The sequence below is a fragment of the Grus americana genome, chromosome 19 (genome assembly GCF_028858705.1).
Source record: "Grus americana isolate bGruAme1 chromosome 19, bGruAme1.mat, whole genome shotgun sequence".
NCBI lineage: Eukaryota > Metazoa > Chordata > Aves > Gruiformes > Gruidae > Grus > Grus americana.
Genome location: NC_072870.1, coordinates 8,399,901 through 8,426,429, shown reverse-complemented (window position 1 = coordinate 8,426,429; position 26,529 = coordinate 8,399,901). Strand labels below are relative to the sequence as shown.

At 37.8% G+C, this 26,529-nt stretch overlaps 1 protein-coding gene across 5 annotated transcripts in view; it reads left to right on the top strand.

The window, feature by feature from the left end:
- ZZEF1 (zinc finger ZZ-type and EF-hand domain containing 1) overlaps positions 1–26,529 on the top strand; it is a 62,507-nt gene that overhangs the window by 17,921 nt on the left and 18,057 nt on the right. For all 5 annotated transcript variants that reach the window (XR_008579853.1, XR_008579855.1, XR_008579854.1 and 2 more), the window contains exons 15-44: positions 4–173; positions 961–1,094; positions 1,398–1,468; positions 1,914–2,028; positions 2,628–2,787; positions 3,775–3,896; positions 3,983–4,093; positions 4,757–4,923; positions 5,543–5,624; positions 6,256–6,457; positions 7,485–7,633; positions 8,015–8,255; positions 9,818–9,897; positions 11,127–11,220; positions 11,791–12,307; positions 12,978–13,142; positions 14,397–14,516; positions 15,386–15,547; positions 16,177–16,306; positions 16,567–16,705; positions 16,908–17,073; positions 17,562–17,824; positions 18,851–19,014; positions 19,601–19,748; positions 20,333–20,472; positions 20,914–21,191; positions 22,267–22,441; positions 22,979–23,111; positions 24,786–24,982; positions 25,577–25,696. Coding sequence is in view for 1 of the 5 variants with exons in the window: in XM_054847291.1 (XP_054703266.1) it covers positions 4–173; positions 961–1,094; positions 1,398–1,468; positions 1,914–2,028; positions 2,628–2,787; positions 3,775–3,896; positions 3,983–4,093; positions 4,757–4,923; positions 5,543–5,624; positions 6,256–6,457; positions 7,485–7,633; positions 8,015–8,255; positions 9,818–9,897; positions 11,127–11,220; positions 11,791–12,307; positions 12,978–13,142; positions 14,397–14,516; positions 15,386–15,547; positions 16,177–16,306; positions 16,567–16,705; positions 16,908–17,073; positions 17,562–17,824; positions 18,851–19,014; positions 19,601–19,748; positions 20,333–20,472; positions 20,914–21,191; positions 22,267–22,441; positions 22,979–23,111; positions 24,786–24,982; positions 25,577–25,696 (4,915 nt within the window). In the remaining 4 variants the exon portion in view is untranslated. The remainder of the gene's footprint in view (positions 1–3; positions 174–960; positions 1,095–1,397; positions 1,469–1,913; positions 2,029–2,627; positions 2,788–3,774; positions 3,897–3,982; positions 4,094–4,756; positions 4,924–5,542; positions 5,625–6,255; positions 6,458–7,484; positions 7,634–8,014; positions 8,256–9,817; positions 9,898–11,126; positions 11,221–11,790; positions 12,308–12,977; positions 13,143–14,396; positions 14,517–15,385; positions 15,548–16,176; positions 16,307–16,566; positions 16,706–16,907; positions 17,074–17,561; positions 17,825–18,850; positions 19,015–19,600; positions 19,749–20,332; positions 20,473–20,913; positions 21,192–22,266; positions 22,442–22,978; positions 23,112–24,785; positions 24,983–25,576; positions 25,697–26,529) is intronic.

Genomic DNA, 26,529 nt, shown 5'->3' with positions numbered 1-26,529 from the left:
CAGCCCAAGGGAGGAATGCATCTTTGCTCAAACACTGCTATTGCAGCTTCTCCAGAGCTGCTTCTCTGTACTTACTGGCGACAATAAAACTGCTAAACCTCAAGAAACTTCTCAGAGCAAAACATCTGGTCACACAGAAGCTGCGGAAGAGCTTTATAGACATCTGTGTGAAGGTAATTTATATTGAATATATTAACTGTTTTGTCTGTTCTGGTTTACAAGTGTGTTACAATAGGTACAATTTGGGAAAAGGTGTTTATTCCTGAAGGCCAAGTCAGCTACTGTTCCTTTGTTTCTTCTTCAGGTCAGTGTGTGTTAATTAGTGTATCAGTGAAACTTTCCTTGACCCTATGAAATGGTTTTATAGACTTTCCGATAACACTTGGTCTGGAAACACCTGCAACGGAAAACTTCTTTTGAACATGTCACCTGCTTGGACCGGCAGGGAATGTGATCCTTTAACTGTAATGTTACTGGGGTTCACTTATTTCTGATATTTCATATAAATATAAATGGTCTTACAAGGAGCCTGTAAGGTTTACAGAAATGCAGGGAAGATTCTGGAGCCAGTGAAGAGAATGGGAATTACACATTAGATTTCATTGGAAGTACTCTCTTTATTCAAGTATAATTTTTCTGTTAATTACCTAACAATCTCCTGAAAAGCAAGCTAGAGTTAATCCAGTTTATTTAGAATCTGTCACATCTTGAAAGCTTTATTAGCTTTGATGTTTGTCGTCTTAGTGTTCCTAAAATTAATTTACTCATTGAATAAATATATCCTTAGAAAAATCTTTCTTGCTGGAAGTCAGAAAGCTTCCCCTCATTTTCTGTGCGTTTAATGGGATTGCAAGGGCTTGAAGTTGTGTAAAAGAACACGTTTAATTCAGCTATGCCTCTAACATATTAAATGGAGTATTAATTTAAACTTGTAATTTTGTTTCCTTTTTCTATGAGCAGTAGTGGATATGCGGGACAGTAACTTCATGCCAATGAAAATGCTGAAAGAGGAAGTTAAGAACACCTTACTCAGCGGAGCAGCAATCTTTTTCCCAGATAGACAAACCAGGCGACACCAGCTCTTCACCATGATGGTAAACCACTAAATGAGAAATTGATTGTTTAGTGCCTGCTTTCTTTATGCAGAAAAGAGGACAAATCTGAGTTCTTGTTGTCAAATAATGTATATTTTGTCCTAGTAAAGTAAAAACCTTCTTTTTTTTTTTCTTTGCCTCTTCTTACCCTCCCTCTTCTCTCTCTCTGCAGCTTACCCAAAGAAAGAGGAGCTAACCCTGCCTTTCTTACCAAAAATGAATAGTAGAACACAGAAATTAGAATTCTTTCTCACAGAGGAGGGAAACAACATATCATAAAAATAAATCTTTTTCCTTTTCTAGAAAAACATCACAGAGCAAGAGCATAAGCAATCTGTACATCTTGCCTTCAGATCCTTGTGTACCCACTTCAGGTAAGGGGTCCTGAAATGGGAAATAATTGTCTGATACCCCACATCTGTTACTAAGTTCATATTTAATCCTTCTTAGAAATGTTATTCCCCTGGAAAATAATTCTCCAAAATAATCAACTGACTTTGCTTTATAAAGGAGAATACTACTACTTCGTATGTTTATTAACTGAATAGCTTATATAAAACATTGTCCAAGGTTGGTGCTGAAATCACAGTATATTGCTCTTAGGTTTCTCCTCAACTGTCTTCCAGTTTTTTAAGTGATTGATTGTCCGTGGTGATGGTTGGGTATTGATTTAATCAGTCTGGAGTCATCAGAATCCAAACTTTTGATTTTCATAGTAATTATATTGTAGGATCTCTATAGATTTGTCACAGGGCTAACTAAATTTGTGTTTTGGAACTGTGCTACTTCTTGGTTAGTAAGAAGATCCTTGTTTTGTAGTGATCAAGATCCAGGTGGACTCCTATTATTACCAGAGAAAGGAGATTCTGCAAATTTTGACATAAGTGAAGTGCTATCAGTCATGGATACCCTTCTGCTAGTGGCGGCAAGAGAGGTAACTGTCTTTGCACTCTTCCTCTTCCTGCTTCTTTGCTGGGGTTTTTGTATGCATTCAAACACAAGCTGCATGCCTGAGATATGTGCTACAGGGCTAGCTTTCCTGTCCTTCTGGATAAAACTATTCATGGCTATTCATGTCTGTAGGATTAGGTTTTCCAACCAATTGAAGCCTTTTCCTTTAAGCATTAACATTTCATAATAGCAGAGTAAGTAATGTGTAAGATGAGGTATTATTCCATAGTGCTGAAAAGACTTTATGGCATCCTATTGACACTAGGGAACGGAAGTAACGTTCCATATTGAGAGGTTAGGTCATGCCTCTAAGGGAGGTGTAAATGGAGGAGGGTCATTTACATATGCAGAAAAAATGTGCTGAGAACATTGAGTGACTCATATGTAACTATTCCTACTTAAAATTGCGATTTATCAAAACAAAATATATCAGTTGCTTCATGGTGTTATATGCTACTTGTCAGTTGATCTTTTTTGTGAGGTGAGGGGGATTATAATGTCCATCACAGTTTACTTAGTGCATATTGTGTGTCATTCTACAGCAGAAGAGGATATCCTTTTGTTATGTTCTTTATTTTTCAGTGTGAAATGATGATGCTGGATGTTGCACAGCAGGAGAGTGGCACGGTCTTGTCTTCCTTATTCTGGTCTGTTCAAGGTAGCCTGCTTTCATGGTGCTACCTGCAACTTAAGGGTAGCGATAATTCAGCCAAGGATCTTGCTGTAGAAATACTTAAAAACTGTAAGTGCTGGGATCGAATATGGAATTAAGTGTGGTATAATACAGGAGTTTAAAATGCAATTTTGTGAATTGCAGTGTAATGAGGGTGCACCTGTGGTTGCCTGAGGCATACTCATAACTGTCATAGCACTTCTAATCTCTCTAGGAAGGAATTTGTAGGCATATTGAGTAACTTAGAATGTTAGCCATACTGATGGTATTATTTTGGGAGAATCTTAGAAAATATTTCACTAAGTTTTGGGGATCAAATACTGAAAAAAACCCACCAAACCCCAAAGCACCCAAACAACACACAGTTACAGACCTTCATGTGAACATTTTGGTTTCTTTAAATGGCCCTTATTTTGATAAGCTCCTGTGTGGTGATATGTATTTTCCTAGATGTTTGTGATAGCAAGAAGAAAGGAACTTACTTAAGAAGCTGGGCATTTCTAAGGGGTGTTTTGCTACAGTGGTTGGTTGGGTTTTTTTAATGCAGCAGGCTCAGTATTGAGTAGTTAATTGGGTCAAGTATTTAATGGAGATGTAATTTTATGTAAAATTACTTCATACTTATGTTATTTGTGTATAAATAAGTTTGTTGTGTTCCTGTCTTAGATGTAAAAACAGAGTAAGGCTATCGATAAAAATTATTAGCCTCACTTGTTACTTAAGCTGCATTTCTTAGTTGTGGAGGGAGCCTACTGGATACACTGAGATCGTTGAAACAGTCTTGGGGTGTTTGATTAAATTACTGGTCACTCTTTTTTTTTTTTTTTTTTTTTTTTTTTTTAAAAATATCGTTGATAGGCATTACTTGTTTCCACAATTGACATATCACAGAAAACTTTTCTGAACTGTTTTCACTTTTGAGTGTCACTGCCTTGGGACAGCAGAGGCCTTTCCTGCTGTCTTCTTGTGCACATCACCATGCACTTAAGTGTTTGATAAAGCAGGTTGTGGTAGCAAATCCTTAAGGTGGCTATTAAGGGTTTTTTTTCTCTTTAGATGTGGGCCAGTTCCTGTCAAATATCAGAACGATTTTGCAGTCACTTTTATCTCAATATAGTGGCAAAACAATAGTAGAAAAAATAAGTAACTCTGTCTTTGCTATGGCAACTCGTCAGCTGGTAAGTGAACATTGGGATTTTGTACTATTCCCGGGTAGCATGGCTGTGGTTACTTGCATTTTCATGAGACCTGTGTTTTCTCCTAGGTCATCTTCTTGTTGGATTTTTGCACTTTAGACATTCCATACTGTACTCTGCTACAGGGATTCAGCACTTTGATAGAACCATTGAAAAGCCTTTGCAGTGAGCCTCATAAGGTAACTAAAGATCTAGGCGCTGTTAAGTACAGTGAAACAAAAGCAAAATTGCAAGAAAGGCATAGAAAACTTGGGTGATTCTATTTGAGAGTGTTTGAAAGGAGCTCAAAAACTTCTAAAAGCATGGGATGTGTAATGAAATGTTCAGTGAAGAACTAGAAATATATCTGTACTGATATGGAAGATGAGCAAAGTGACCAGAAAGTGCAACTGGAATGAGAAGCTTAGAAGGTAGATAGGAAGGAGGGATTCTGAGGATGAAGAGGAAAATAAATTAAAAATAATATGCGCTTAACATCTCTAGCTTTGTTGCTTGTGGTGATGCAAATAAAGTCTGTATGTCTGTAGCGTAGATGTTTAAATCTATAGTAGTCATCTAGACTCTCTTTGTGATCACTGGAGACTTGTAGGCACTTCAGGGGTGAGACTGTCTCCTACTCCAGCAGACTAGAATAATTTTGCTTTAGAAGTGCTTCCTTACCATGCTTATCAAAGGTGTCTTTATAACTAGTTTAGGTGTAAACCAATGCTGTAGCCTTTTAAATGCCACTTTGTATGTACATCTGGCAAATTGAAAGTACAGACACGACAATCTAGTGTGGTAATTTTTATTTTTTTAAATGCTTTACATTTGTATCTCAGGTGTGCATTTTTGTTCTACAGATGGAAATGGAAAGCTGGCAGCAAGAGCAGCCTGTAGTATTGCGAACGTGGACAATGGAATCGCCTCATAACTATGAAAATAATTGTCATGAGGTCTCAGTCTTCCTATGTCATGGGGCAACTTACTTTGAGGTGGAATTTGATGAAAAATGTGAAACTGAAAGGAGGTAATTTAATCTTGTGCTGTATTAGAGTGCAATATCTCTTTGCAGAGGAGCGATTCATGTTTCAGTGTGTAAGGAATACTTCTTGCACTCCAAGCATGCCATTTCAATTTCTTCATTGTCCTGCGTAGTATACAATCTGTTACTTTGGATGACTCCTGGTGCTGAAAGCACTTCTCCTGGCAAATGTACAGACATGCTGTTGGTATGAACTTTGTTTCCTTTGGCCTTGATCTGTTTTGTAACATTGCTGTGACCACCACAGTTTGTGCTTGTGGTATTTATTTTGCCCTCCTTAGGCAAAACTACTGGCTTGGTTTGTCTTGGTTAACATACCAAGCTACTGCTTAGTTAAAGCATGTGCCAGATGCTAAAATTAGCACCCATTACCAATTCTGAAGGGTTGGGAAAGTTCTGCAGGAAAGCAGGTCTGTGTTTGCTGGGACTATTGTATTGAAACATGAAATAAATTCCTTAACAGTCACGTGAAGCAATGCAGGTGTGGTTCAGAAAGATGTGACAGGGCACTCTCAGATGCAGCACTTGTGAAAATCCAAAAGCAGACATTTTCCCTAAAAACTTAAAAAGTAGATTTGGAGGTAATGAATTGCAATTTTCACAGGTATGATTACCTGGAGTTTACCGATGCCAGAGGTGCAAAAACTCGTTACGATACAAAGGTTGGCACTGAGAAGTGGCCTAAGGTGAGCGCCTTTAAAATTCTGAACCAAGTGATATATCCAGTCTTAGGAAATTCTTACGGTTATTGTGGAAAAACTATTCTCTAAAAGCACGTGTGCTTGTGTGTGTGTGTGTGTTTATTCCCTCTCAAAGGTGGAGGGCGGGAGGTGGGGAAGAAAGTCTGCAATGATGCAAATAAAAGGAGTGAATGAGTAAAGAATCCCTCTTTGTTGCTGTTATCAAAGGAGCAGTTAGTCAAAATGAAAAGTAATAATCATGTTTAACTGCCAGTAACTACATGGGTAAAACTTGTTGACACTCTGTCCTCACAATTTTTTAACATCATGAGACAAGCGTAGTGCTTCCCTCAGTTACGCCTTCTTCAATGACACCTACTCAAATGGGATGCTTCTCTATTGTTTTATGGCTCTGACTTCTAAAGCTCAATCAGCTATGAAATTTCTCATTAAGCTACTGAATAGAAATTTTATCTGCTTAGTATTGTGGGTTTCTCATTCAGATGGTGGGGGAAATTAGACCTGTTATGGACAGAATGTAATACTGAAAAACCACAGTTGCTGAAGGAAATTCATTACCCTGAAACGTCTTCCTGTCATGTACATTTGGCAAAATGACTGTTTTGTTGCTCTGTAGAAAGTGACCTTTAAGGCTGGCCCACGGCTGCAGTTTCTCTTTCACTCTGACAGCAGTAATAATGAGTGGGGCTACAAGTTTTCCGTCACTGCTTATGGCCTACCAGATGTTGCCGTTTCTTGGGGCTTGGATTTACAGCTTCTTGTATCCCGGTTGATGGGGCGCTTGGCTTCCCGAAGTATGGCGCTGAAATCTCTACGAGGTGAGTGCACTTAACAGCTCCAGAAGTTGTGCTGCCATATAAATAGAAGATAGAAGAACCTTATGTTTCAAATCCCCTGTGAAAATAAAGTTCCTTCTGTCTTTCCTTCTTGACTGACAATGGAAGGCTTGCCGCATTGCTGCGTAACGGCTTTTGGCCATTGAGCTGTATCCGTTTTTTGTGGCCTCTGTGCAGCAAGCCTGATCACACTTCTGCAGGACTACTCTGAAAATGTCCCAGGGATCACTGATTTTTCTAATAGTCAGAAGCCAATATTAAGAAGAAATGGGACCTGAAAGTAATCACACTAAGCTGAATTACATTTATGAGGCAATATCAGAGTTTGCCCAAATTAAGTTTGGCTAATTCCCAAAGTTAAGCACACTTAAGGTTTGGGCCACTGAAGATAAGTAAAATAGAAAATGTGAGATGGGTGCCATAAGGAAAAAAAATAAAAAAAAGTTGTTTATTCTTTAATTTCAAAACAAGAACACTTCTAGCTAGCTTACTAAATCTGAATTCATTCACCACTTTGGAGAAATTAAGCAAAGTTAAAGAGTTCTTGCTGCAATCAGGTGGTCAGTACTTACCTTGGAAAATTAGACAGGTACTTACCTGTGGATTTAGGGAACTAATTGAAATGTTCTTATCATGGAATGTTTTTCTCCTTAGTATGAACTTCCTTACATATAGCAAATTATCATGTCTTTTGTAGGAGAAGCAGCTTTTAAACTCTCTTGCAAATTGTTCAGGAATTTCTATGGGTATAAGTACAGCAAAAATGTCTACTTCCATAATGTAACATATTGTCACTATAAGATATTGATGCTAACATTAAAGAAAGGGTACATAGTTTTTCTGCACCACATTAGCGAAACAGAAGTTGGAGAATGTTGTTATATTACTTGTTCAGTCTATTTGCATTTTTTTTCCCTTACTGGATGTTTAACATTTCTTATTTTCATTAATCTGTAAAAATGAACAAAAGTATTTAGTAACGGACATGTCTGTTCTGAATTTCTTGCAGAACTAGGTAGTGAAGCAGACTTGCCTCCTTTGAAAGTAACATCAGTTCTTAATTCTCCTCTGTGGAAACCTGTCTTCAGGCACCAGATGTGTCCTGAGGCACTCCCGGGAGCCAGTCAGAGCCGTAGACTGCACCAAGATAAAAAAGAGGTACTTACACCGCTGCTTGTGTTTCATTGGCATGAAATCCTGATGTTTCGCACTGTTTCATTCAGGCTTAATTAGTTTGTACGTCCTTAAGCATATGCTGTTGTGCTAAAGTTGTCATCACTTGCGCTGTTCAATTCAAATACCAGGGAGGAAAGAAACTGTTGTTCTATGCCCTTTATTAGTTTCTATTTTCATAGAACGGTTGGGAGGGACCTTCAAAGACCGTCTAATTCAACCCCCCTGCCTTGTGCAGGGCCATCTTTCATTAGATCAGGTTGCTCAAGTGCAGCAGATATACTGCAAGTTAACTTAATCGTAGAAAAAAACTGCAAGAATTTTTCAGATAACATTAAAATAAATGTTTTCTAACATTCTTTCCAGGCTAGGAGCTCTCACCAAGATGACTGCCGTAACTTTCTTATTGACTTTGCAAAATCAGATCCTGCCCAGGACTTCAGTGGGCAAAAATCTGAACTTTTCAAAGGACTTATACAGGCGTGTAAAAAACAGGCCCCAAAGACAGATACAGTTGCTGGTTCAACTGTTGATCAAGCTGTGAACTCGACATTTGCTGCTTTGGTGTATCTGACTCCAGATTTATATGAGAAGCTTCAAAAATATGGTAACTCTAATATTAGACTATCTTAATAATGAAGACTTAAAGTTTGTAAAATGCTGTCTTATAGTTCAGTTTGTAAACTTTTGAAAAATCAGTTTAGTGTGATTTTAAAAAAAATATTCTGTATAAAGAAGTCATCGTTTACGTAGACTAGGTAAGCCTTGCCTCTAGAGTGTTTGTTTTTTATTAATATATGATTTTATCTTCAGAGCTCTGTCTAAATATTAATAACCATCATAAGCTACTGATTAAGCCTTATAAGGGAGTAGTGATGTCCTCTGGGGTTTTAATTCAGAACAGTGTGGCTCCCAGTGATTAGAGGTTCTTCTGTCATTTTCCACTCTCACTGTATCTTTTCTAAAAAGCAAGCACCAACTTATATATGTTTTTAAAAATGGGGAGGGAGGAGGTGAGAATTACCTCCCAAATCTTACACTGAGGAAACTAACTTTGGCATCCTCAAAATAAATATTGGTTTTAAATATATTTTTATTTTTTTTTAAATAAAAGGTGATGTTTTGCTTTTAACTTATATAATATCCATTGTATTACAATTTGTATATTTTCAGTAGGTAAAATGAACAACTTTTTGACTTGCACCATCCTTCCATGAAGCTTATTGATATGTTTGAAGTATTGGATGATAAGGTGTTACCTGGTTTTGAAGGGTTTCATTTTAGGCTTTCACTTTCTGTCACAATTTTGAAGCTAAACATCTTCTATTCTGAGCTATAAAGTTATGGGTAAAAATGATTGACACGAAGACTGACTTGATGACTAAAGTTGTTATTGCCTTTAGTCATTTTGTCTATATCTGACAATTCATCTAATTTTCTGAGTAAGATTGAGCACTCTGGGAGCTCAGGAAAATACTGATGAGTGGATAAGATATCCATCCTACTATTAGTTAATAGCTTCATCTGTCGGTCTTGCTGGGGCAGTCTCATTTCAGGACCCATGATCACCTATGCCATGTGATGTACAAGTGGTGCTGAAAAGGAGGAGAAAAAAAAATTAAAAAGGGGGAATGGGAGAGGGAAAACCCTGAATAGGAATGTCTTTTTCTCCATAGTCCTTGTTAGGCCAGTTTTGATGGAAACTGTTTTGTCAGGTCTTTAATTTTTGTAAATTGATCTTGAAAGTCCATTCCAGAAATTCAAAACAAAAGGGGAAAAAATTGATAACAAAATACATCTATAGAACCTTAAGTTAACACTAAGCATTTCTTGATGATTCTGATATCAATTTGCATTAGTGGTATTTGCTAATTAATAATATTTGCTAATACAGAGAGGTTATTATTTTCCATGGCTGCAGGCATCAATTTTGGGAAGAGATGAGAAAGATATTCATAATTTAACTTTCCAAATAACTCTGTCAAGGTGCAGCTTATGTATTTAAGGCGTATGAAATTTGGCAGTTTTTATACCATATTTGTCTTACAGGCAGAATTCCAAGTATTGACTAAGAGATGAAGGGAAGGCTCTAGCATAATTTTTGTTAAGTAGTCAAGTTGTGTAAAAATGGAGCTGTAAATAAACAGGACTTCTTTCTTTTGTTTCCAGTCAACAGTGGAGGCAAGGTGCCTTTGAGTGATGAGTTTGCACAAGTATATTCCCTGGCCGATTCAATTAGAATATGGATGGTAAGATCACTCAGGAGGATATCTATTAATGTCATTTACCTTAATATTTTACAATGTGATGTTAAGGAGTAGGGTGAAACCATTTTTCCCTTCGGTGTTTCTAGGTCAACTGTTTTCACTTTAGGAAGAACATATATTCACTTCTAAACTTTGAACTTAAACATTTAAATGCGTTCTTACATTCCTCTCCTTCCCTCAGCCCCAGATGTGTCATCATGAGAATTTAGGACAGAATTTGACACAAAATCAATTATATTTGCATTACTTTTCAGCAAGAACGTTTGTTGTTAGTTAGGGAGATTCTTACATAGCAGTTGGAGTTCTTTTGAGGTATAGCATAGAAAGAAATCTGTCTTAGACCTCATTCTCGCAGTAATGCAGTGCTAACAGAAAAGGAAATAATTGCTGCTTTGACAAGCAAGTAACTGGCTTCAGTTGAGAGTATGTTTTTTGCGTGTAATTTTCCTTGAAACATAAGCCTTATGTCAAGAGCTGGTGTCATCAGCTCACAACCTGGTGAGAGGAGTCTGCGTCATCACCTGCAGCTGTAGAGCGCCAAAATTCACTTAGATTTCACTAGTCTGCAGGAAATTCTAAATGTTAACAGCTATATGGCCTAGAGAACAGCTACTTCAGTCTATGGCCTGCTTTTCTGCTCCTTTTGTGAGCCCGTCAGATGTGGGCCAGCCAAATTGACTGTTGCAGTATCTTGTGAGCTCCTCCCTCCTCTTTCCTGCCTGCAAGAATTCCTGGTAGCTTGATACACTAGAGATGCTATATGTGCAGATGCACGTTAAGATGAGTAATTGCGTTGTACCCGTTGTGTGACGGGCGATGTTTGCATCTGACAGTACTCACTAGTTAGATGACATGATGCTGTTGGAGAATCTTATCCCATGACTAGATGTATATCTTTACCTGAGTGGTGGGGGTAAAGGGGAAGCTTTCTTTTTTCTTGGAAGGCTGATGCACACCCAGTCAACAAGACAGGGAGGGGTCTCAGCCTACACACCTTGAGCATCTCGATATGAGGCTGTGTTACCTGCTCTGATAGTTTAGGTACTGCACATTCAGACTTCTGGGTGTTTTGTTCTGCAGTAAGGAATAGTAAATACTGTCATCTGTTCCTGAGATTAAATTCCTTTAATGTGACGCAGTCTTCGTGCTGCCTTGCTGTATAGATATACAGGTGGAGTCATATTTTAACTATATTAACATCCTGTCTACAGTTGGAAATGAAGCAGAAATCCCTGATGGGTAGAGGAAATGATACTGAGGAGAAGCAGAACGCAGAAGCGAGTGAGGTGAACCCAGAAACTCTTGGTAAGTGTTGCCTTTCCAAATGTATAAGCATTCCAAGTAGTTCAGTAAAGCATTGCCTTGTAAATCTTAGATATTATTTTTGCTGTAAAAGGTAAGTTAGCAACTGGGGTTACTTTTTAATACCTTAAGAGATAAACTAGAGCATGTTATGTGAACTAGCTGAGATTGTGTTCTGCTATTCTTTGCAGAAAGTAGTACGTGAGAAAATTCTATGGGGAGTGACCTCTCACTTGGGTCACCTGGATCTGAACTTGCATTCATCTATTTTTGTAGATACTTCTTACCACAATTAAGTGATGTTAGAATAGCAGCTGATTGTTACAAGAATAAAATGTGTTCTCATTGACTACTGTATGCTTCATGTGGTTCAGTGTGATTATTCAAATTTAGCATTTGGAAATCTAGAATTAAGTAACTGATAGCGTCATGATCAATATAACAAGAAAAACAGTATTTGCTAGCTATCTTGGCTCAGACGGAATAAGATAAATCACTTTCTTCCTAAGCGGAAGATAGCAAGTTTGGCGTTGTATTGTCAAGATCTTAACTCTTCCAATCTTTATGCTGCAGCAAAACTTTGTATGCAGAAGAGCCTTCTGTTACTGAATTTTTTGCCTGTAAGAGCAAAGACGAAAGATTCTGCTTCAGGCAGTTTGGAAGCCCAAGACATTGATGATATCCAACAGTATGTCAGTGATAAGTGCCAAAGAAAAGGTTCTGTTGTGGACACAGACTTCCAGGCAGCACACTCATTGCCTTCCAACGGAGTAACTCATCCTGTTTCAAAAGAGGGGGGCCAAATGACACAATCTGATAGGAAGATTAAACAAGTTCCAGATCCCCTCAAAACAGAAGAAGCATCTGCATTTCATAGTAAGCCTGTTGAGAATACAGCTTCACAGCAAGAAGATATATCATCACCTCCTTCCACTCCTACACGAAAATCTCAGTTCAGCCGTGGAAGACTAAGGCTGCTGTCTTTCAGATCAATGGAGGAGCCGAGAGCTGTGCCTACTGTGAAGGAGAAATATCCTATATTGAAAAACATATTAGACTTCATTAAGGATCAATCACTTTCACATGAAAGGTACGCAAATTGAAAATGTTGCCAGTTGAAAATGTTGCCAATTATAAAATACAGAAACTTGAGGCTTATTGCTCTTCAGGTGGAATAAAACATATTTTAGCTGCAAGATAGTATTGAAAAACACTTTGTACGTGAATAGTTGTCAGATTCATGTATCAAATTTTGGTTATTCGCAACCACGTAGGGGCTCATTGAAAGTACTGTTTCCTTTGATTCACTTCTATCGTGTAGAACTTCAGAATGCAAAAAAACCAATTACTTGGTGATTTATTGTCTTGCTTCCTGAGATCTGTTTGCAGTGGCATTTTACTTTTTATCTACAAACAGTTGAAGACGTGGTATATCAGTACTGGCAATCCTCAATACCAAATATAGCATAGTTGCATCTCTCACTAAATTACCTGGCATTCTGAAAATTTAAATCAAAAGAGAGATTTCCAGTTCTCAGCTTGTCTATTTTAGGCTTTAAAACTTGGACTGGTGCAGGAAGTGCGGGATTCTGTTGGAAGCTTTATCACTCGCTCCAACTGCAATATACCACTGCTGAAACACAGCTGAAAATTTAGATACCAATCTCATGTTTAATTAGTCAAGCACTTCTTGAATTGTGATTTATTTGTGTTAAGCACAACATTTGGAAGTCCTCATAAATGTTTTTTGCTGCTTTTAGTGTTTTAAAGGTTCTTGCTTTGAGAAAATCCCAAGGGCAAAGTATTATGGAAGTGCTGAAGACAATCCGCCAGTGCCTAGACTCGCTTGGGCAACCACACTGTTTTCATCCACCATGTGTACTATTTCTGTTAGAACTTCTAGCCTGTCAGAAAGATTTTACAAAGTAAGTAATTATTTAGACAAATCTCAGCCATGTGATATAATATGTCTCAGTCCTTGTGTTTTTTCCAGTCGTGTATTAAAAACAGTAGAAACTTACTGGTTTTTAATCCATGTGGGTAATAAAAATATGACCTGAGGATTAGTTTTTAGGCTACTATGCATATCTTGCATGCTTAATTTAAAAAACAAAATAAAATAATTATTTTCAAGTGAGACTTAGTTGTACAGCTATTCATGCTGGTAGGTATCACACAGTTGAATCACAGCGTGGATACCTAGAAACATCTTTACAGTTCCAACCAGAACACAACTAACTCAAAAAGAATGTAGTTACTGCTTTAGCTTAAGTTCCTGTCTAATGGTAGATTGGTTTCTTGTCCAGTAAAGCTGCAGTGATCTAACTCACTTAATTTGTAATTACTTGTGTAGCTTTGCATCTTTATAATTTTTATGAACTTAGGTATTATCTTGATTTACAAACTACAGAAGAACTAATGTCCAAGAATGGCGCATGCTATATCTTGTTAGTCAAGCATTTGCGTGTGCGTGAACGTTCCTAACTTAGGATGCGATACCTGTACAAGACAAATTTTATTGTGGAATGGTATATTAGCTTCTGGCACGTGAGTGAAAAGCGATGGACGTGCCAGCCAAGGCCTGCGGTGCTGTGTTCCAGCTGTAGGGCATGCACGTACACAGATAAAAAAGAGGCAGAAAGATCATATTTATATGCATGTGCAATTGTTGTTCGAAGTAACGCAAGATAATCTGGAAGTTTTTTAAGTTTCACATACAACTACAAAGTGTTATCTTGAAGCAGGAGCTAATACTCTGCTGTTCTGGTTCATGTGAATTTAGGTCAGGTTTCTATCGGATGTCTGGACAGTGCTGTCTGAACTCTGTCGGTTGGCTTCTTGCTTGTCAAGAGCTTTTTATGGTCATCTGGCAGTGCACTGATTTCCTTTAAGATCCTGATCAGATTTTTGTAAAGCACCTTTTTAATTTGAAGGAATGTTCTATTGCCAGTGCCACGAGAATATTCTCTTTGTCTGTTTTGTCTCTTAACTTCTGATTCCTGGTACAGGATTATTTTCTTTTTCTTTGAAAGTGGTAGACTGCATTTTAAACAAAACTATCATCCTTCCGCTTGTGGGGAGTGTTCAGAAAATTGGCTGTTTGTAAAATTTGCACAAAGCCTGCTACCTAAAATGTACCAGTGAATTCTAGACTACTAAACTGAGTGTTCAATTTCTAGCTACTTTGGAAACTTGGAAGGTTGTGGTGCTGAGCTACACAAAGAGATTCGAGAGTCCTACTACCAGCTTGTTTTGTTCCTGGTAAATTCTGTGAAGGGATTTAGTGCTATTAATGACAGGTACAGTACATTGTTTGCATTACTTATGTGAGACTGGTTTTTTTTTTTTCCCCCTGTTCTTCCTCACCTCTTCCCATGTCATTTGTCATTTATTGTTTAATGCCTTAATGAAGTTTGACTATACTTCACATTACTTACAGAACTAAATAAGGACCCTTGATCTTGTGATCAAAAATGCCAAGATATCTTTTTATTAATACTATGCAGGAAAGGACAATAAATTCATCAATGTTAAAACCTTGACTTTTATTGCATTATGTAGTTATAATTTTGCAATAATTTTTCAAGCTTAGTAGTAAAATAATAGAAATTACAAATTTATTGTGGAATATTTGGCAAGAGTAATGCCACAATAAATAACATAATTCTGCAACCATGCTTTAATGTTGAAGCTCATGTTTTGGTAACATTCTGGTTAGAATTGTTGGGATTTATAGCCAAGCGTCCTAAAGAAACGAGAGTTTTGTGACTATAATGTTTGTTTCCCTGCTAATAACTTCCAAGAAACTGCCCAGTTTCAACTGAACAAGGCAAAGGTTTCAAAGAGAACAAGTTCCTGCAAATATCAAGAAGACGTACTGCAGAGAGCAGACAGACCCTCTTGCTGATACTCAGGGTACAGCATAAGCTCTGTTTCAGCTGGATCCATAGAGGATAGCATCTTTATTTCAAATTGTTTGGGCTATGCTTCTTACTAAATTCTGTGAGTTTATGCATTAGTAAACCTGAGTTTCTGCCACGTAGTTAATTTAATGCAGAGTAAAGCCTGGAAATCAGTGTACAGTGATTGTTCGTCCTTGCTCCCCAAATATGCTATTTCAACTTTAGGTTAGAGCTGTCATGTTTTATTGTCTTGTGTCTTTATTTAGGTCGTTGCTTCCTGCCTTATCATGTGTGCAGACGACTCTCCTTCACCTTTTGGATATGAGTTGGGAACCAAGTGACCTTTCCTTCTTTGTTGAGATTCAGTTACCCCATCTTCTTATGGCTACATCACAAGAAAACATAAGTATTCATGACAGTGTGATTTGGTGAGTCGGGAAGAACGCAACTTTCACGTGGTACTGACTATTGATACTATTCTTACCAAGAAAGTCTCCTGAACTTTGTGCTGCAACAAGCAGTAGAAGTACTATTAACAAGTAAGGCAAAATTTTGGCCAGTGTCCAGGGGCCTAACTGAAGTATTTGAAATTTTTTGCAGCAATGCTAGTGCAAAAACTGTTAACATTTTATCTTTAACCTGATTACTGCTGGAACATTTCACTTGTTTAGCAGTGTAGCAGGAGGTAGATAATGCTGTTTCTTGTCTTAATAAATATCAAATGTTTTTAACACCTGCATGTTGCAATTTTATAGTAGTTGTACTTGCAAATGTGAAGGCCAGAAAGCTTTTAAAACGTCTCATCTGATCTGCCAGCATTACCAAAAGCAGTTTGGATTTTCTGATTTTGCATTATAGTCCCCCATACGCATTTAAAAACTTGTCACAGAGGCAAGAGGCAGGTGTCTGTATGGTCATTTATTAACCAAGTGAACTGGAGTTCTCACAATTAGCATGTTGTAGCACTTTGTTCTTTAAAAAAAAAAAGTATCCAGAGTTTTATTAGAGGGAAGCCTGATTGTATTCAAACTTAATTTCGAGCTTGCTTTTCTTTTAGTCAGTGGAGTGAAGAAGATGAAATTGCAGACTACAAGCAAAACTGTGAGTGGATGGATGAATGTCAGGATGTAATGTTTGAGACCTGGTATGAAAAGATAGCTCAAGCTGACCCAGAGAAGCAGAGAAAGGTGACTTTATGATTTGCTTATTTATCTGCAGAAGGGGTAAAGAGGAGACTTTTAAAAGCCTAAAGGAGAGAAAGGAATCTGGCTTAAACTGAGTTTTCATGAGTTGGATCCCTGGCTCCCTGTAAGCTTTCAAAAGTCTAAAATGATGAAACAATCCCCATCCTTTTCTGGCACGGGAAGTGTTCTGCTTTCTGTCTAAAAAGGACTTTCTCAAAGTCAGGAAAATAACTCAAGTAAATTGTGTCCATTTATTGCTCTAGATGCACATGTTTGTTGCTCGTTACTGTGACCTGTTAAACGTGGACATATCCTGTGATGGCTGTGATGAAATTGCACCGTGGCATCGCTACCGCTGTCTACAATGTAATGACATGGATCTGTGTAAAACTTGTTTTCTTGGTAAGAATCACTTAAAACCCTCAAAACCCTGTATTCAAAGGCAAAATAGTGTCTTCTAAATTATACATAAAGTGAAAGACTTTTCTTCTGGATATGTTAGAAGTGTTAAGCTTTCTTTTCCTAATCTGAACATAACTTGAAATTCAGAAAGATCCTTTCTCAAAAAGGAGTTATGAGGAAATCTTAAAATGTTTCTTTACAGGTGGAGTTAAACCTGAAGGACACGAGGATGACCATGAAATGGTTAACATGGAGTATGCCTGTGATCACTGTCAAGGAGTTATCATAGGTCGGAGAATGAACTGCAATGTGTGTGATGACTTTGACCTTTGCTATGGGTGCTATTCTGCAAAGAAATACTCTGACAGGTATTAAATGTGTGATTTTATTTCTCCCACTTCACTTGGCAGAAAAGCAATAATTAGCAGCTAAGTACAATCAGTCATTCTCATGCTGCTTCCTGCAAGGTTGCATCTGACATCAGAACATCTAGTGGGTGTCCTTCAGGGAAACATAGCAAATATAGGACCAGTTCAGCAAAAATTTCTACAGTTTGGAAACCTGCCCCAATCTCTAGTAATTAGTAGCAATTGTTTCCTAGCCATGGCTCCGAAAGTTGCAGAAGGAGAGTTACCAACCCTGAATGAAAGGATAAAAGAAACGAACACTGCTGTGGTTAGACAACATAGCTTTCAGTGCTTGACACCAAAGATCTTAAAAAAAACAGGTCTAGAGTTTGAAACTCTGGAAGGCGTTGGGTTTTTCATAGCTTCCTGTAAAGGTGTCGTGTGTTACTAACTACATTGGTTGGCAAGAAAGCAGCCATATTTCAAAATTATGTACCTTCTTCTTTCAGTCACTTGCCCACTCACAGCATCACGGTGTACCCGATGGTGACTATTCGAATCAGTGACCGACAGAGGCTCATCCAGCCATATGTCCACAATTATTCCTGGCTGTTGTTTGCAGCTTTGACTCTCTATAGTGCAGATCTGGCAAATGGGGAGGAAGTAGAAGGGGAAAAACTAGATTCACAGGTCCTCAGTCATGCCAGAGTTCTGCAACATCAGTGCATACAGCTCATCGGAGACTGCTTGATGAAAGCACAGCACGGAAAAGGTGAGTCAGCTCCTCCTTCACTGAAACAATGGTTTCTAGCAGGTGTCAGAAAAATCTGTGATTACTCACTTTGAAGTTTCCAAAGGAAAGGGGAAGCTACTGTGTACTTCGCTGAGAATAACTGTTTATGTAGAAAGCAAATGCAGAACAAGTGTCGTTCAGGGTCATTGGAACGTGGAAAATAGGGTGCTTGAGAAAATTAATTTTATACTTACATAAATATTCAAGACAACTTGGCAACTCTTCTGGGTTTTTTTTTTCCATCTTAGATGTTGTAAAGGGATCAATCAGTATAGCTTCATGTTCTGTTAGTAATGAGTTAGTGACAACTGAAGGACTTGAAGGAAAGCAAATAACTTGGTGGAAAATGTTTTTTGTTCTGCATCTCTTGGCAAGATTTTTTTTAACCTTATTTGTGGTATGAGATAGGTTTCTGAGGATGATGTCCCTTTGTCTGGAAACGAGGATTTCTGTGAACTGAGACCTACTACAGAAAATAGGGTGATACAATAGAGGCCGTGTTGAATGTATCAAAAATTCTAGACTCAAATTCAAATAAGTTTACTGGTGTGTTTCCTGAGCAGTTCTAATACAGCTGGAATACCACCACCACTACCAAATACTTATGCATACCCATTATTTAATCTGTTTGGTTTTAATGTACAGTTTTGGTGTATAAATATTTAAGTGGTCAGAAGATTAAATAAAAGCTAAGACAAATTTCATTTACCTTTCATAATTTACACTGTTGGGAGGTATCTCTAACACTTCTTAAATTAATTAAAACTTCTGCCCTGATGGTGTCTGTGTGAGGTGGAAAATGTCACCACCTGTTCATCACAGTGTTATTTAATGGAACTACATAATTAAGTGAACATGATGGGGAACATCTTTTTGATGGAATTGATATTCAAAAGAAGTGTGTGAGGGAAAGTTCACAGTTCTCTTTCAAAATGTTTCAGTTCTGCTTTTTGCCTGTCTTGCAACTCAACAGCTAAATAGCTTTTATAATTTTCTTGCTTTCAGGTCTGAAAAATTTAGCTCTCCTTTGCATGTTACCAGAAGGTGAATCCTTCTCAGAGAATGACACTGTTTCAGTCAGTCCTCCAACAGATGGTGCTCCAAAAAGTGATAAAGCAGTGAAGGGAAGAGATGAGAAACCAAGCACAGGCTCTTTTATGCGTTGTAACGTAAGTACCTGTTATTTACAGAACCCCTGATATCAATTAGATGATGCGTGTTCTTCAGAAGCTTACCCATCCTATTCTGGATATGTAACTGAAATAATGGATAGTCGTGATTTCATTTGTAGGTAAAAGTTGGGGGGCAAGGGAACAGTTATTGGTTGGTTCGTTTTTTGTTAGATCCAGCTGATCAAAGATGAAGGCATCACCTTATGTTCTCACAGGCAACTGATTCACAAAGGCGTTGGAGGGAAGGGGCAAAGGACGTTCTTTCTGAAAGGGTTGTCATTTCCCCCTAGTTGTTAGCACTGTTTAGGTAGGAGAATGAGTTTCCTACAGTTTTATACAGCGTATTAAACTATTACACTGTAATAGTTTAATGCATGGAGATACAGGCAAAATAGAGAAATGTATTTTCACTGTATGGAAGCTTACGACATGCATACATCAAGAAGTTCTTAACCAATAAAAGGTTTTGATATTTGAGGAAAAATGTTCATCAAATGCAGATGACTGGCGCCTTCTTTCCATGGCTGTTTCTGCAGGTATTAAGTTTTGTTTTAATCTTTTAGTGTCTTTGTTTTATTTTTAGGGGAAAGGAGATGCTCGCAATGAAATCCAGTCCCCTGCAGAAGATAAAGGAGGAAAACAAGGAAGTGAAAGCAAAGTTGTCTCTGCAAAGAAAGCTGTTTTGAGACAAGAGTCAGACTTGTCTGTGGATGATAATCTTTCTCCAACAGGTAAAAGATTATTTCTCATTTTCCCTGTCACAGAAATATCCATTCATATGCAAAGCAAACAGCTGTATTTTTTGTTCCTAACCCATTTTTGTGTATTTGCAAATGTCTTTAATGCAAGTGAGCTGTCTGCTCTGTAAAAACCTGCCAAGCATACTGCGTGGAACAACTGCTACCTTTCAATCAGTTTAAAGGATTCTAGAAATGGTAGTAGAATTCCACTGATCTATATCCATGTATAGAGATTATAGGTCCCGGCGGTCTAACACAATACTTGTGAATTCTTATGTACTTGGAACCAGAAGTTAAGTGTCTTATTCTATTAAAGACTGGTATTGTTAGAATTATGATAGTAAAATGGATCTGTTCATAGTATTGTCCTTTATGCTTTTGAATAGATGTTGTAAATCTCTTTACTTACTAACTTTTAGACGCATTTATAAAGACTTACTTTTCAAATTTTAATAACATTTTTAAAAAAGGGATTTTATCCTTAGATTGTAATTACAAAAATTAAGCTATTAGTTCTTCTCCTGTTTTTTTAATGTCATTTTGGGGATTTTCTTCTTTTGTTTTAATTTAAAAAGGAGATGACTACCTCTTGGAGGATTCAGCCCAGAAGCAAGCAGAGAAGGTTTTAATACCTAGCCAGGAGCAAGTTTTTGCTGAATGCTCTCAGAAGAGGATTCTAGGATTGCTTGCAGCTATGCTACCACCTTTCAAATCGGTTAGGCCTTCTTACTTTCAATCTGTGTAGTTTTCTGGATATCACAAATAATGTGAATAAAATTCATAGCAATTAAATGTGGGAGATGGGCTGTCGTTGCTTACGTGTTATAAAATGCGAATCAGAACATCTTAAGACATTTCGCATTACTAAGGGATATAAGGGCTTGTTCTTGCGTGGGGGAAGAGGGAAGGCAAATTTAGCTTATCTGTAAAGCAGTCTATCTTAACTGTTCAACATCTGCAGAGTTTAAACCATCAGCTCAGGTTTACGTGTCCGGTCAGCATAACAGGTCAACAACAGAAGTAAGAACCTAGTTTCTCATTTCCTTTTGTCCCATTTGAAAGAACATTAGAACAGAAGATTTCTGTATATGCTATAGCTTTGACTAAAAGTCTTGTTTTCTTTCCCTGCCTTACTGAGATTTTTCTTTTTCCTTAGGGCTCCACAATGTCTTTGATTAACCTGGAACAAATACTTCCACTGATGTTTCAGGTCGTAATCTCAAACGCTGGCCACCTAAATGAAACTTATCATTTAACATTGGGACTTCTGGGCCAGTTAATCCTGAGACTTATGCCTGCAGAAGTGGATGCTGCAGTGGCTAAAGTCCTTTCAGCCAAACATAATCTGTTTGCTGCGGGAGATGGGTCTACAGTGCCAGAAGGCTGGAAGACAACTCATCTTCTGTTCAGTCTGGGAGCTGTGTGTTTAGACAGGTGCCTTTTATTTTAAACCTATTAGTTGCTCTCTGATGACTAATACTAATTTTCTTTCATATTTGCCTCATGCATAGGGGCTTTTTAATAGAAAGTCAATTAAACCTGTACCCTGATCATGGCATCTGCAGCCCTTGTTGCAGTGAGAATCTCTTAATTTCCTTCCAAAAGAAGGCTGTCTGTTGAAGAGTGACTTAATTTTCTGTACTTAGCTACGCAGCATGTTATTGTGGAAGAAGTAAGGTTTGAAACCTGGAGGAAAACCAAAATAGAGTCTTATATTTTTTGTGTGACGCTAATTTTCTCCCGTGGAGTTACCTATCTCTTGTGTAACTTGGGAAAGGAGGAATGTGTGTCATGTGAGAACTATCACCAGTTTTGAGTTCCGGATCTGGGCCTTTTATGTAAGAGTATTAGAGAGAGAGATTTTTATATAGTAAAATTGCACTGGAAACAGCAAGGAGAGGCAGGGCAGGTGTTCCATTTTGAAGATCTTGAGATAGCGCTCAAGCATTCTAACATTAATATCATATTTCTTAAATCTGATAGTGTTATTTTTCATTGTAGCTATGTTTCATAGGGAAGGTCCATAAGCAAATAGAAAAGCATGTGAAATTTAAAGGCAGAATATCCACAAGATCAGCTGAGGCAAAGTAGTTTCTCGAAGACTAACTTTAGAGCAAGGATGCCAGTCTCATTAGATTATTTGTGTAGTCCACAGAGAGAGCAGGTAATCATGTATGTGGGAAATAAACTACTTGCTGTTGTGCAAAGAAGAACCTTTCAGCTCTAAACTAAAATTAGAAATTAAAGGTGACAAAGCTCAGGCACACTTTGATTTGGGACTGTAAACCCTTTAAGAAAACAGAGTAGTATTTATGTTCTAATGATGAAAACCAAAACAGAATTCATGTGTTAGCTGACGTGAAAGCTTCAAATATTTGGAAGAACAGTTATATAAGGATATGAAAGCCATAGCTATGACAGATTAACAGTGATACGCTGTCTTGAGGAAAAATAGTGTCAGGTAAGTCTGTAGTCAGCCCTCCTAATTCAGACTGCTCTTGCTTTCCAGTCGTGTAGGTCTGGACTGGGCAAGCTCCATGGCAGATATTCTTCGATCTTTGAACTCTTCTGCGCAGTGGCATAATGTGATCGCTGCTTTCACTGACCATTGCATTAAGCAACTGCCCTTCCAGCTAAAGCACACCAATATCTTCACTTTATTGGTGCTGGTTGGGTTTCCTGAGGTAAGTGGCCTATTGATACTAAAGGAAACTAAATTGGTTAGAGCTTTTAGGTTTCTATTTCTAAATACTACGGATTTCATCAATTGGGGACATCCATTATAAACTGTCAAAACACGGTGTATGTCAGAGTTCACATCTTTCCACTTGCGCACAATTAATGTTTGTCTAATGAAGAATAAGGTAGCTGGTTTTGCCTTGCATTTCTTTGAGTGCTATTTTTAACTGTCACGAGAAAACCAGCTTAGTATGTTTGAGTATCAAAAAGGGCTTTTTATACAAGCGAAACAATCCAATCTCACTCTTGATAGTCATAACTCTGATATATTGCCTATGTAGCATTGCGTTGGTTGTTGTGGGCATTTTTTTATAGAAGTGAACTGCCATTTTCTAAAGATCAGCAAATACCTGGCAGCGAGCAGATTATTCAGCTAAAAAATACAATACCAAGCATAAGCAAATGTGACCAATATAAAAGATGGCTGTGTATTTACAAATAAGTATTCCAAACCATAACTGAAACTTTTGCTGCAATTTCAGGTGCTGTGTATGGGGACTCGTTCTGTGTACATGGATAATGCTAATGAGCCTCATAACGTGATCATCCTGAAGCATTTCACAGAGAAAAACAGGGCAGTTGTAGTAGACATCAAAACCCGAAAGAGAAAAACAGGTTCTGTCACACTTTTATTTTATCAAAGAATCACAGAGTATTTTCTTACAGTTTTTTATGGATACCCAAAAGCATATCTTAACTAGACCACTTTTTGCAGGCCTGCAGAGTTTGAATTCCGTTATTAGTAAGTCGCCTGATTTTCTGCTCATAGGTTAAACCAAATTGGGAAGCTTCTGCAGTAAAGGTTATGGAGACTCATTTTCTTTTTAAAGCTCCGACTTTTTTTTTTTTTTCAGAAGGATTTAGGAAACTGTTGAGAGCATTTTATTAATTGAGAAATCTCAGAAATAGGCTTTTGATTAAGCAATTGTTTCTGTTTTGAGATTTGCTTACTGTTTGTGTCTTATCCTTTGCAAACACGTACTTAATGTTTTAAAATGGTTGCAAATTTAAAAAATGCACATGCTGCCTCTGTGTAGTTAGGTGCTGTGTATAAAGGAAAGGTACTCAGAGCCTGAATGTTTTTGGGATAGTCCACTTTGTTGCTCCCGAAATACTCTGCATTTTTGTGAAGTGCCTGTTTCCACTGTGGGCAAGATGTGCTACCTACTAGCAAATGACGATTAAGAACAAATGCAAACATACCCAATATTGACTGACTGCTTCTGAAATGATGCTGTGTTGACTATTTGGTCCTGTAAAAAAGCATACCATGAGGACAGGCCTAACTTCTTTAATCACGTGCTTTATAAAATGTCAGGAGTCTTATCTTCTCTTCTTTCCCCCTGTCTGGAAGAACTTTTCAAAACAGTTTCAATACCCCTAAAATTTAAGACAGAAATGTAAAAAGTGTTATACAGCATGACTTAGAGTATACTTCAGGGAATGTGTCTGGGTGTTTTAGAATAGTTCATTCTAGGGCATATCAGTAGAGTGTGGTGGCTTTTATGGTGTCTAAAGGCTATTAAAAAAAAACCCAAACAACAAAACCCCAAAGCTAGATGCTGCCTCCTGCGTCCCATTCGTTGTACCAGAGAGAATTTTCTTCCTGTATTTCACTTTAAGAGTTCAGTCAAGCTAAACATTTAACATATAAACAAATCAGTTGGATTTCTAGGAGTGGGGGCTTTCAGCTTTGGCATACGTGACCTAGTATTGAGAAGATAATAAAGCAAAGGTTGTCCTAAGATTTGACTATTGAAGTTGTTTAAAAGACACTTGGAAAAATCAACAGACTAAACCGCTTTTTGATATTGAAAGATTTGAATCTAAAAGTTTTTTGGGTTGGGGTTGTTTTTTGTTTTTTGTTTTTTTTTTTTACTGTTAACATTTTAAACAGTAAGATCTGCAAGACTTATTGTCATACCAATTACAGGTCAGAATGTTCCCTATTTTAACTGTAAAATACGACACGTGCTGCTTTGTATGCTGAACTGTTCATGTGCAAATATGTGCAGACAATCAGCTGTTGCCAGAAGTTACCTAGGGATTTTTTTAACTTGCACTGAAAAATGAATTATTTTCTTGACTATTCAGTGAATCTGAGATAACTTCAGTACAAGAGCAGATAGGAAGTTCTTTTACAGTCTCTTTTAATATGACTGTGTTTATTAGAATGTACTTCATGTATGGATCATGTTCATGTCTGGGCCTACTCATATCTATTGGTAGGAGGTGATTTCACAACATTTTAAGATGAACCTAGTGAATTATGTGTTTTCTCTCTTGTAGTGAAAGACTACCAGTTGATTCAGAAGTGCGGACAAGAAGGCAGCGATCCCCAGACCCAGCTGAGACAGTACCTCCAGCACTTTGTTCTTATATCCACGCACCTCCTGCAAACCAGCATGGACAGTAGCTATGCTGAGGCAGTGGAAGCAACTTGGGTCTTGTCACTCGCTCTAAAGGGGCTTTACAGAACACTTAAGGTATCTATCTTTTGCCTGACATGTAGAATATAATAGATAAATAAAAGTTCGTATTCTACTTTGCACTACAGGAACTTGGGTATTGACCAAGCGCATTGGGGAACTAACACAAGTTGGTTTCCCTCACAGCTGGCTCCTTTTATCCCCTGTATGTAGGGGGTTGAAAATGTCGTAAGGCTTTAAATGGCATTCAGGAGTCTGAGTTGAAAGTTGGATCACTTTTCCTTTGTGGGGCTGACCATTCATGAAAGCTGAGGAAGATATTTATAGGGATAACACTTCATGGAGTGAAGCTCACTTGCCCCTTTTCTTACTCTTGAAGTAACTGAAGAGGGGATCTGTATTTTTCTGGACTGTCAGAAGAAACCAGACATCCAGTTACTATTCTGTGTGTCTCATAGATAATACTCTTAAGGCATTTGAAGTAGGGATTTATGCTTTGGGGTGGTTTTTTTAGGGAAATGAAAGAAAAAAATCCCTACCATAGTTCATCTGGGCAGGAATTTTACGTGAGGCTATGTGATAAGGCCTTTCAAGCATTGTGATGTATTGTTCCCTATTTATTTATTTATTTGCATCTGTCTGTCTGTGTAGATTCATGGTTTTAAGGAGATCCAGGCTGCCTTTCTTCAGTCTGGTTTACTCAAGCTTCTAGTGAAGAAATGTAGCAAAGGAACTGGCTTCAGTAAGACCTGGCTTCTCAGAGACTTGGAGGTAAGAAAATAAATTACATTTTGTAAACAGTCAGGCTTCACACAGAGGCACGGAAGGTTATGGCACTGTACTTCCCTCTTGTGAAGAAAGTCTCAAGAGTATTTCTAATTAGTCTTTATAAAAATGTTCACTTAACTGTATCCCTGAATCTGCCTTCCTCTGTCCATCGTAATGGTATAGGTAATAGACTAACTTCTTTAAAGCAGGACCTGATTTTAATTAATCTGATCATATTTGAAAGAAATTTTGAAGGTGAGGCATTAATCACCTGCTCAGTTTCTTTTATGAATTTTACTTAGACTGTTCTTGAAAATTCCATTCTTCAATTTAAAAAAATAATAATAATCAATCTCAGAGAAAAACATTACTTGCACTAGTCACTGACTTTACAAGATATATCGCAGTGCAATATGGGGAGATCAATTTGCATGTGGGCACATTCTTTCTGAATGTTCATTAATTGCTGGAAGGTAAGTGTGGTTCAGCTGTTAGTTATGTTTTATCATAGGCAAGAGTTGTGTTAATTTGTACTTCGGATGGTAGCAACGAGAGAGAGAGTAAAGCCCTGGTGTTCCTCTGACAAGTTGCCCCAAGTGGTTGGTTAGAAATACTGCAGAATCAGATCTGGACTGTGGGACCTTGCTGTCTTCTGACCTACAGCCAGAGAACCAGCCCTGATTCAGAGGTGTCCCACTTTCCTCCCCTTTGGGCAGCATCGTACCAAACGAATGCTCTGCCCTGAGCACTGAAATGTCTCACCATAGTTCTGCCTGCATTAGTCCTTGGAACTGAGGCTGACGCAAGTTGGAGGACTAAGGAAGTGCGTAACACTA